Source organism: Pinus tabuliformis, chromosome J (assembly GCF_031772625.1).
Source record: "Pinus tabuliformis cultivar Carrire ecotype Pingquan chromosome J, CPIR1, whole genome shotgun sequence".
NCBI lineage: Eukaryota > Viridiplantae > Streptophyta > Pinopsida > Pinales > Pinaceae > Pinus > Pinus tabuliformis.
This window is the reverse complement of record NC_142295.1, coordinates 272,812,371-272,824,891: the sequence shown is the minus strand read 5'-3', so window position 1 is coordinate 272,824,891 and position 12,521 is coordinate 272,812,371. Positions and strand designations below refer to the sequence as shown.

At 36.6% G+C, this 12,521-nt stretch overlaps 1 protein-coding gene across 1 annotated transcript in view; it reads right to left on the bottom strand.

Moving 5' to 3' along the window:
* Positions 1-12,521, bottom strand: part of LOC149226833 (DDT domain-containing protein PTM-like) — a 44,988-nt gene that overhangs the window by 27,303 nt on the left and 5,164 nt on the right. The window contains 6 exon segments of the mRNA XM_089377616.1: positions 4,319-4,347; positions 6,085-6,545; positions 6,635-6,759; positions 6,869-7,163; positions 7,390-8,578; positions 9,293-10,048. Of these exon segments, the coding sequence (XP_089233742.1) occupies positions 4,319-4,347; positions 6,085-6,545; positions 6,635-6,759; positions 6,869-7,163; positions 7,390-8,578; positions 9,293-10,048 (2,855 nt within the window).

The following is a 12,521-nucleotide window of genomic DNA, read 5'->3' as shown; positions in this document are numbered from 1 at the left end:
TAGCATCATTGGAAATCTATGCTTCTTCACTATTGCTTGAAAGATCAAATCTCTAACTATGTGTCAAAAACTACAATGACTAATAGTTTCTTGATTTACATCCATTCAGATGAACTATACACATCAAGGATATACATTCCATTACAAAGTAAGAAAGCACAATGATCTTCTTGTTTGCTTCAACTACATAAACTTCAATTGCTTCTCTAGATGCAACATCTGACATTCTCCTTTGGGATGTCCTCTACACTTCAATAATTACAAAATAAAGCTTTCCTACCATTTTTGGCTTGTCCTTCCTTATAAATCTTGCAATTAACCTTCTAGTATGAAAAGCACCATTGAAAGACTTCTTTGTGTGTTCTTTTGCTATGGCTTTTGCAAAACTTCAATTATGTGCCTTTAATAACAACTTCATCCCTATGGAAGCCTATAGAGTGTAGCGCAATAAAATTGCACCCAACCACCTTAATTGCAAAGCTCATAATAACATGGTGAATAGGATTCAAACCACAAATTTGGCAATAATAAAAGTGATTCTTATTAAACAAAATGAAAAAATGAACAAGTACAATCTAGAATGGAGTTTGTAACCCCTATAAAATGGAAGTAACATTTATGTAACCAAAGGAAAGGTGGACCAATTCGACGTATAGACCATTTATCGTCCAAATTATGAATTATGCACGAGTGTTTCATTGTTATAGGTATGGTCTATGTTGCTCGGGGATGCATCCACACATCTCCTCATACCAAGGAACATGTACCACATCACAACTACAATAAGGTGATCCCATAAAATTCAAGGGATATTCCCATGCCCAATATTCTCATTGTTGAGGTCTACTTCACATTCTCCATAATCGTCAATTTATTTTAAGCTCATATTTGCCTTTGTGATGGAAGCTTTCGAATGAATATATCTAATAAGTTATCCTCGAGGTTTGGCATGCATATTTCACACCCAGCTCGATGATATAGATGTTTATTATGTGTATTTCATGTCCAATAAACACAAGAAGATTGGAATTATGCTCTCTATCTAGTATCGCCTCACATCCTATTTCAAAGATCCAAGCCATTTGTCTAGAGCTAGAACATAGTTTGTACCTCCCAAATTTGCTCAGGAGTCATAATTCCCACAATATTGTACCTTTTTAATGAGCTTTGGCAAAGACATATATATCGTAAGTGTTGATGTTCAATGGTATATATTACAGAAATTTCTTTGTAGTTCAAAGAAAGGTTCTATGTTGTGTCACAGGCTATGCTACTAGATTTGTTCGCCTTGGGGGATGGATTCATGGATACCTGGATGGAACATAAATTAGATTTGAAGCCACATGGATCTGCCTAGTATCCGCTCCAAAACAAATCTTGGATAGAGGAACTAGCCAATTTGAGTTTGTTGAGCTAAGTCACCTTGATCATTGGGATTTGAAGAATGGAGTTCAAATTTAGGTGAATTCGAAATGCTAGATCAAATTCTTTGAATCTTTATATAAATTTGCGTAGGGTTTTCAACGATCTGCGACAAACTACTACCAATTATGTCTATAAGCTACCCCTCAAAATCCCCAGAGTATCGATTACCTTCAACATATATATAAAATTTTACATAGGGTTTTCAATGGTCTACTACAAGCTACAAATTGGTTCCCATTTGTACTAAATAAGGTCAAGGGTGCAGTGCAACCCTGATGGAATGGATGGAAGTTGGAGTTCTTTGATCCATGAAACACAACTATTAAGGATAGTTGACAAAAGTGAGCATGACAATGAGAACTAGTGTTATGACAACTTCTGCTAGAAGTCGGTAAGGCCCCACAAGGTGAAGGCGGCAATTAGGGCACTTCGTGTTCAAGCTCAAAACGAGTAACATGTTCGTGTTTATTTTATATGGTGTAACTTTATAATTATTTTTATATTATAATTATAAAGTAACTTTAGAAAGAGAGTGGGAGAGAGTATATATATATATATATAGATATATATATTAATTTTATTATTTAAAATATATAAGTTCTAAAGTTTATGTTTTAATTTGTAGCAATCTTTTATATATTATAAGTTTAATCAATTTTGTAAAGTAATGAATATATTAAATTATTATTATTTATATATAATAAATTTATAATTTAACTTACATAATATAATTAATGTATTATATTAGTTATCATTTATAAGTATCTTTTTCATGTAATTCATGCACAGGAATGTAATCAGCGTTGATGGATGGTAATCAAGGTAAACCTTCAATCTAGACTTTAGTATGCCTAACCAAATGAAGACATTGAGCATTAACATATCAACATGTCAAAGAGGCAACTAGCTCAAGGAATTGACCCAACTTACAAGTCATATCACACAACCACTCGAGCTAACACATTGGACCATAATATCAGTATTACATGTTACAAATGTACATAGTAATTATATATTTAAAATTTTATATTTTTTAATTTCTATGTAAAATTTACTTTTAATTATAAAAATATATTTATATTGTTTGCATTTGTTGTTTAACTATCATATCTAGATCCTAGCTTCTCAAAAACCTGACAGATATGTATTGGAATCAGAAACCTGGTAACTTGGGTCACCATGTTCACCACACCTCAAACTTGAGGTATGAATTCAACCAAATTTCAAAGCAAATAAAAAATTCACTTGAGTTGGCCAACTTTAAAGATAAAGTTCATTACCTACATTCATTTGTTGGTTTCTAGATTGATGCTTCCCTCCCCAACATGGTGTCATTCAACAAAGTACCTCATCATGTGATCGGTCATCATCATTGTGCAAAAGGCTTGTTAATTGTGACATTTTCAGAATTGATGCTTCGTAATTTGTGTATTCATCGGTTTGCCAACAATGCAGCTTGCAAATCATGTTCTCCTTGGCTTACTAACTATGCGACAATGTAATATTTCCCTAGTGAGTGAAGATAGGGGTCATAGATCAACAACAATGATGGTCTTAATATAGTCTATCTTGTATTATGTTCAGTGAAGCACGACCTTTATAAGACCCTTCAAGACTTGTGGGTCTTGACAAGTCATACGCTGAAATGAGTCACTCTCATAGAAACCGCGCATAAGACCCTTACCCGCATCGGCCCGTTGACTCGCATGCGACTCATATCAAACTCGTACGGACCCGTATAAGATCCATCCCTAGCACCAACTTTCATTTTTTTTAGAGAGATCAGGTAGAGGGAAAGGGAAAATGGAGGGAGTTTGTATTTTGTCAAGTCTTATACGAGTCTTATACAGGTCGTTCCTGATTCTTATACGAGTTGCCGAGTCAATAGCCAGAAGAACCTTATAGAAGTATGAGTCGTGCAACATTGATTATGTTATAAATTATATATAACTATTTAATTTGAACCAAACTTAGAACTCAAAACTGAACCTGAACCATGTGAGTTAGGTTTAATGTCTTAAGTTTTTATGATCTTATAAAAAAGTTAGTTTTGTTTTTATTAAATATATTGCACCTTACAGCACCCTGATTTTAAAATGGCATCTACACACCGACAACCATGAACCCTAGGGCTACTTAGGGTAAGGCATATCATGGAGTCGAAGGGAAACATATGAGATGATCTGATCGCCAACTGTTTGCTTCTGGCATCAAATCCCACACTTCTGCTACCACAACTATTCGCCTTTTGAGCCCTTCACCATCAAACTAAAATGCACCTCTATTTTGCAGAGAATAGCCAAGCCACCACTATGCTTGTGCAACACAAGTCATCCACATTCTTGCTGTTGCAAACCTTCAATCCCTCACTGCAAGCAGCACACAGGAATATGCTGAGCTGCAATGCTGCTTTGTCCATGTACTCCATCTTGCAATCTGCATCTCTTGAAAGCTGCCAACAGTTTTATGTGGGTTCCACACTCAGGCAAATATTGGCATTCTCAGGGATATTTCAGTCTATGGTCTTCAAACTTAACCAAATCTATCTTACTGTGGGGACCAAACCTGCACAAGTACAGACTACAGATTGAAGGCCCAATAATCTCATTTGACCATACCCTTCATGTACTAATTATTGTGCATTATAATTATCACTTGCTTAACCCCAGATCATAATATAATGCGATTGACAAATATAGATCTGCAAATCAAACTGACATATCAGAGTATCATTTTGTTTGACCATATCCTTCATGTTCTCATTATCACATGCAAAACCCCAGATCATGATATCATGTGAATAACCAATATAGACCTGCAAATGGAATTGGCATATCAGAGTAAACAATGATCAATTTTTTGGCACATTTCAAAATGCTTAAATAAAGCTTACCTTGACAAAAATGGCATCGAACTGCTTTCCTGCAAAAGACACAACAAAGACAAATTAGAGGGGATCCAACCACTCTTTGCACTCTACATACATATACACATAATCAAATGAATGCAATAACATGCAACAAATAAAAAGTATAAGACTTGACATGTCTATTTCATACAGAGTGGAAATCATGAACCAGTAAACAATCTACCAAGCAGCAAAAAAAGAAAATGTACCATAGACAACTGAGATATGTAAATTCTTATAAGGCAAGCACAAAACCTAACAACATCCTTGCAACTATAAACTGATTCTTATATGGAGGACATAGATGAATTTCAATGCAAAGAAAGAGCTCACATAGCTTCCATTCCAAAAGCTGTTGATGAACTACAATTATTTTCTGATTTTGGGCTGGTGAATCACAGGGCTTGAATTTAACCTTGCCTATTAGGCACTCATGTTCTGTGTGCCTTGAGAGAACCACACCAGCTGCTGCTTAAGAACCCAAAAAAAAAAAACATGCAAAAATAGGATATGCAACTTCTGTTATAGAAGTGTGATTAAAAGAAAGGAAGAACAGGTAAGTCTCAGGATGAGTTTACAGTATCTCAGGATGAGTTTACAGTATCTTTTATTGCAAATAGAAGAGTCAACACCAACCAAACACTACAATAAATTCTTCTGCAAGCAAACTCCTCTAAATATAAAAACTAAAACACGGATCCTAATTCATAGAGCAGCTTCCTTAAAACTTACAGCATTGTGATATGATACAAGACATCATTACAGCCTGAGAAAATCACTGATATTTTTAACCTAACTTTACTCAAGACTTGACAGTATTTGAGAGTTTAAATTGAATACTAGAAACAATCCCAACATATTAAATATCTGCACTTATTTACTGCAGGTTCCTGTTCACATTTCATCATCTTGCTGTGCCTTCCTCATTATAAAATTATACAAGTTGATTAATTATCTGTGTATATTTAACTATATCTGGTACAAAGGAAAACATGACAAAATCGTCAGGGGAAACTGGACATAACCTGCAGACCCTGAAAAGAACTGAAGTAAGAAATACAATTATAAACACAACCCACAACTAGCATAATAGATTTGTTGAGGTGAAAAACAGAAATTTTGACATTACCCTGATGCAGTTCGAGATAATGCCAAATTAAGTACTACATACAGACCACATGCAGTGAGCACAACCACATTAAATGATGTAGTTGGTGTACAACAATAGGTAATGTGAAAACCCAAAAATAGGAAATAGAAAATCATATGATATTATAAGTACTGACAATTCAAAAAGGCAACAGAAGTTCAAAGTTCGTGAAAACTGAAACATCCCAAAGGAAACAGATGGACTCCCTCACAGAGAAGAAAACATTTGCATGCCATTCAAACCTCCATGATTGAGTTCCTTAACACAAAACAGCTGGGTTAAGGAACAAGGACATATGATTAAACTTTTATCTTGAATGTTCATTGTCAACGATGACCATAGAATATTCCTCCAAAACTCATCTAAATTGTTGATTAACAAAGTTAATTAAAGAGATGACTTAATCCTTCCAAAGTGGAGAGTAATTGGACATGGTAACTATGCCTGCCATTGTAATAATCTATAATCTTGTAGACAAGCATATGGTACAACAGTAGACCATAAAATGTTAGAACAAGATTGCAACCCGTTAAGTGCGTATCCACATAATCATGACTAATTAAGGGGAAATTGATAACAGGCAAGAAAAAACACTGCATACCGAATCAGTACATCCTTGTTGCAATGAGCACATGAAAATTTCTCACGATTCTCTGCTTTTGCCAGGAGGATGGTAAAAACATCCAACTTGGAAGTTTTTGAGAGTCTATAATGAACCTTACAGAATCTCTTTGAACCTTTGTTTGGGTGGGCACGTAATTGCACTTCCTCTTCAAAATCCTTCAACAAGCACAGAGGCACATGATACTCGCTAAGCCAATACTTACATGTACCATCTAAGGCCTCCTCAACCTTTGTTCCTTGTTTAACAATGCAAGTTGGGATGGCTTTCTGTTTCCCAAAGTCTATCAAATACTTTATCAGACCATTTTCTGAATTCTTGGCACAAATAACAGTCTTCTTGAAGACAGCAGACTCTTTGTCTCCTACCATTTTAAGTTGACAGAAATTTTCTGAATTTAAAAGGTCATCCCATCTAATGCAAGCATCAAGGTTCCTTATCTGTAAAGCATTTCAAGAATATAAGATCAATAGAAGGTCAATTGCTTAGAACCTGAGAAAAACAATGAAATTGCAAACTGACCACAGACCTGTACAGCTAGTTGTGATACACTCCTTGCCATTTCAACAGAAGCTCGCCATGCATACTGTCTACTTCTTCTGGGGATTTCTAAACCTTCATTGTAATAAATACCAGGTATTCTTCTGAAGCCACCTGCAAATTTATACTATGTATGGATTTAGAAACCTGTGATAAAGTAAATCAAAATGAACAAACAGATAAAGACACACTAAGGAACTCAGAAAAGAATTGAAAAAAAAACCTTGGCGTCCAGCTCGCCGAGCTGTACTGCAAGGTAAGACCTTCCAGTAAAGTGCTTGGTCTGAAAATATTCCACCCCTCCACCAATTAACTCCAAACATTTTAGCATCCACTGATGCAGATATTATTTTCGCAGCACCAGAATGCCTTTGACCACGTTGAAAACGGCCTCCACGTTTTGGGGTTATAGCAGCTACACTTGTAACAATTCGATTGCTAGAGACCACAGTAGAGGAATCATCAACAGGTTTGGTCCAAGCTGCCGCAAGTGCAACAGGTCTGATATTCATTTCTAGCTGCCAATTAAAAAGGGTAAAAATATTCAGCTAATCACAATCACCATACAATCTCATGAATAAGAAATAATTCAGATATTACAATTGCCATACAGTTCACATGATTAAGAAAATAATGTAACCAAAGCAGCTTAAGGAAAAGAATTGGGTGTTTGATTCTAGGAATTTCAGAATGCAATTCTCAAACAATCTACACTGCAAAAAAATCAATCTCATAAATTCTTACTTTCAGAAGATAATATTTGACTTCGGCAAAAGTTGAAGCTTGTTCAATGGACTTGCGCCAATGTTTTCTGTAGGATGGATTCTCCCATGGACCCTCCAAAAGGCCATGTAATTGGTCCTCCATATATAGTATATAGGCTACAATGGCTGGAAAATGACCATCACCATTCTTTGTTGGATGAAGGCCACCTGCCATCCGTGCAGCTCCTGTCATAATATTTCCTGCAGCTATATTCAACAAACAATGGCTGCGACTACCTGGAGATGACTTACACACAAAGCACCATCCACATCCTTCCTTTGGCACTTCCATAACTTTCTTGCTAAAACATGGCCAGCAGAATTGCACAGCTTCCCTGGAAAATATTTTTACTTGTTCTGCAAGTGTTGCTGATGGAGATTTCTTTGAAGATACTCATGCATTCACTCGTCGATATTGAGCACCTTTGACTGCTAAATTTGCAGCTGCTGATGCAGCCATATCACCTAAAACATATTGATTGATATATGCATTTGGATGAAAGGTCACTTCCTTATTTGAAGGACTGCTTTTAAAACGTTTTTGGCCCACGACAGAGTTGGTGCCCATACCAGACTGCTTTACTTGTTCCACCTGGACAGCTGCGCTGCCAACATCTGTTTCAGTACTGCTTTTAGTAAATCCAGGACAACAATGAGCACCTAAATCATTAAAATGCTGCTCAGAACTTTTCTGATGTTCTTTTACATCATTCAATGACGTAATTTCCAAAGAACCTTCAGAACTTGCTAATTGAGTATTATCATATATCTGATCCATAACAAATACTTCATCTTCTTTTCGTCCTGCTACATCACAATGATGGATACCCTCCAATTTTTGAGATGCCACCTTTTTGAGGTTTACATCCTCCTGGGCACCTAGAGATGTAAATATATAACCTTTCTTTCGATCCTGTTGAACAAAAGACTGCGAGACAGATATAGCAGATAATTCTGATGAGCATTTATCAGAAAAATTATCTGCCTTTGTGCTCATTTTATGCTTTGGCTCATCCCTATATCTGATCGGTATATTCCGGGAGACTACAAAAGCATTCCGTATATTATTATATAGAGGATCTGATGAGTCTAATATCTTCAAAACCTTTACTGTATCATTTTTGTTGTAATACTTGTGAGTTATAGCTCGATCAAAGGAAGAATCTGACCTGTGACAGTATAGTTGAAAAACCTTTGAATTAAATACATCCAACATAAAGTGGTCTCAAAATCATTGCAATTCTGAATGCATCATTAACCAAAAGCAAATAATGGTACAAAGATTCTTTCCTTAAAAAGTGACAAGCCTATAACTAACTCCAAACATCATGTGCCCAGAAGGCATCCTGAAGTAAAACATCCATCCTTAGAACTATGCTAAATGAAAATATAATGAAAGTGCATACAATGGAATGAATGAAACTATCCAGCCTGGCAAGCTATAAATTATTGACTCCATTGAAAGCTTCCATTCAGAACCAGAAGATTGCTACAAGTGTGAATATTGAAATGTCTTGAAAGTCCTGATAAAGGGAAAGATAAATAATTGACACTTGCAAACAATGTAACTGGGAGGGGGGAATTACAATTTTTATAAAATTCAAAAAGTTTTTAAATGCAAGAAATGACAAAGATTCCATCAAATGACAAGGACCTTGAAACACATCAAAATCAGCAGATATTCCCAAACACAATATAAACAAAAAAGCCTCAAATTGGTAAAAGGACCATGTAGTTGTGAACAATGTCTTTTATGCAATTATTTTCTTCCATAAAAGCAGTCTAATAATATTCAGCATTATAATCATAAAGAACCTCAGTCAAAAATGCATACAAAAATTAATACAAGACCAGTAACTCAAGCCATCAGAAGTTTAACTTACACTAACAAGTAACCGCAGGCAGAGAAGTATACACGTCCATATGGATCGTAACCCAATATCTCAGCTCCTTGCAAACCACTCAATGCCTCAAGTCCTTTGGTTCTTTCTTTCACCAAACACTCAGGACAATACCAATCCCCTTCAGGTAAAAAGGCTTTTGAAACACCAACACATCTAGAATGATATGCAGCAGGACAACTGTCACAACAAATTAAAGTACCATCCATCCCACAAAGGCAGCACTCATCACTGTTCAAATTTTCTACAGATCTTCTTTTTTCATCTTTAGTGGCCTGGCTGTGGCGTAATTTGCGCTGTAATGTTGTCTTATCTCCCACATAATTTACATTCTCAACAAGCATTTGATTTGAAATGGAACTTCCATGGTCATCTGTTTTAGTGTAGTCTAATTCCTCATTTTCTTTCCATAGACGTCTGCATACCCTCCCAGGCCTCAATTTTTTAACTGACCGCACACCAGGGGACAAGTTAACATTTATATCAGTCTCTGCATCTGGCTCATCATTTAGCCGCATGCTAATTTCTGCCCTTATTTCTTCAGCTTCCATGACATCATCACAGAGAAACTGTAAAATAGTGAGTTTTATAGGCACTGGTGTCCTGTAGTACTCACCATCCAAAAGCCTCAGACGACTAACCTTTTGGCCATAGATTTTACTAAAACCTTGCGCTGTTAGGTATTCTACCAAATAAACTGGCCAGGTTATCATGTCTAGAAAATTCCAGTCCTGGTGCCTACACAATGAAAATGCAAATTGATTAAACATTGAAAGTTCAACAAGCTTAGAATAATGAATATTGAAACAAAGCAATAAAAATTACCTCTAAGGATCAAACAATGTAGAGATAAGAATAGGAAAAATAGTCTGCTAAATGTCTATTACCTATTCATGTCTATAGTGGGGATTTAGCACAATCATAAGGACAGCGGACCAATCAGACAACCATGGTTGAAAACACTACAAATTTTAAGGTGAGTATGGAGCAAACCAGTAAGACTTCTTATACTGCAGAGTTACAGACAAATGGATGGACTTTAAAAAGGGCATAGATTCTTTCATTCTAGTAATTAAGGATCACATGCCATAAATAAGTGCAAACAACCCTTAAAAGCTGTCAGTCTATGAGAATAGCAGTCCTTGAACACACAGGCAATTGCAAGCTTTTCAATCATAGAACATGTGCCTGAGAGCTTAAACTCCCACACTGTGACAATCCTGACAAAGTATAGTTCACACACCATGTGATTGATGTTCCAAGTTTCTACAGAAAATTACTATTATAGAGAATGTGAATAGCTATTCCTCAACTAAGAAACAGATGGCAGATCTAAATCAATTTATAGCAACAGAACCAGACGCTTGCTAAAAGCAAGGACTTTGTACCAGTTCAAACTGAGGAAGTCATTGACAATAATCATACTACTGAACCTTGTAGATCCAGTCTATCATAGACCCAATTTCTCTTGCAAGCCCCATTGAGGTGTACTCTCAGAACTGGGTTAATGACAAACCTGTCTATGCAGACAGGTATCAATAGAAACCAGGATGAGAGCCTAAAGCAATTGGTTGTAGACTCCATCTTTAAGAAGTCCAGGATGAAGGCGAAAATGAGGATATGACGCCAACTAACAGAAACACATGAAATTGTAGAATTTCCTTTGAAATTCTCTAACTGCTATGATGAACAATCTGAAACAACTTCTATTCACCAAGACACAGATTTCTCTACTAAATAAGCAGTAGAATGTAAACAGAGATAAAGAACCAGGCACAAACAATAACACAGTATATTTCCACAGAACCTAACTGGGAAAACCTTTTGCTTTGCTGTAGAATTTTATTAACAGAAATTTAAGCAATTGATCTCTTTACAAGGCAACGCTATGTCACTGGAGAACAAGATTGCTCTCACTGCTAGTGCTAACACTTAGCATGAAATTCCCTGCAAACACATCTGATCTAGCTCCTCTTTCCTTGCGCTGTTTCTCCCTATTTCCTAGCACTGAAATCTCCTATTTCCTAGTGCAGGACAGGCTCCTATTATTTAGGAATTTTGCTCCTAAATCTTAGCGCACATCAGCAAGGAAATCTCTGTTTTGATCTATGTACAGACTCCTTCTTGATAAGTTCTTCCTACAAAAAGCTCTCACACAAACCTGGTGCAACCTCTCACAAACTTGTCTTGTATCACAATCTTGTGCACACAAAACAATTGAATTGAATTATGTACCTTTGTCCTCCTTTTATGTTATTCGATCATGCTATATTTGGCAAATACAAATTTAGAACAAGTTGAGTTTGACTTGTTAACTAAGTCAACTCTTAGTTCAAAACACCCTTGCTTCAATCAAGACTGAAGCTCTTCAACTTGTTCCCTTCTAATTCTGAACTCACACTTGGATAGCCACATAACTGAGCCTCCAACTAGTGCATGAACAAACTAAATCATCATTTTCCATGAACTTGTGCTTGACAAAAGAATAACACATTGAAGTCTTTCTTGACTAAGGCACAAGTCAAGAAGAAAACCTTCTTCACTACACTTTTCAACACTCCCTCTTAACAAGGAAGGTGCTTCTAGAAGAACATCATCCACTTGGATCTGCCTCCAACACTACCACTTTCTCCGCTACTACAGCTGCTCCCTTTGAACTAGAAGGCTTCCCTGCTTTCTTCCATGGAATCTGATTTGAAGACCTATTCTTTCTAGCCATGCTCTGCGAGTCTATCACTTCAATCATAAGTGCCATGTGCCCTGTGTATCTCGGTGGTTGCTTCTTCTGGCTGAAGTTTACACTGGAAGATCCAACTCTCTCCTGCTCTCCCTTAAACAAATCCTCTACCCACTAGGCTTGAACTCTCCTTATACTTGGAGTCACTGACTAAGTGGTTGCCTCCACTCGCCCTGGGCTATGCTCCTTATCATACTACTGCGCGGCCCAATTGCCAACTAGCTTAGACTCAAACTCAGATACTAGTTGAGGCTCCATCTTAAGTAGCTTTTTCTCGAGTACTCTAATCTACTCTTGCTCTAAGGACTCTCTCAAAGCTCTGCTCTCCTCAACCATCACCTCTCTACTCCGAGCTCTCCCTGCCTTGCTGCTCAAGGTTGCACCTATCTTACCTGGAACTTGTAAAGATTCTTCTTCCTTACACCTATCAACTTCTTACATCCAAAATCTAAGCATTGGAAGTAAGCCTTACCT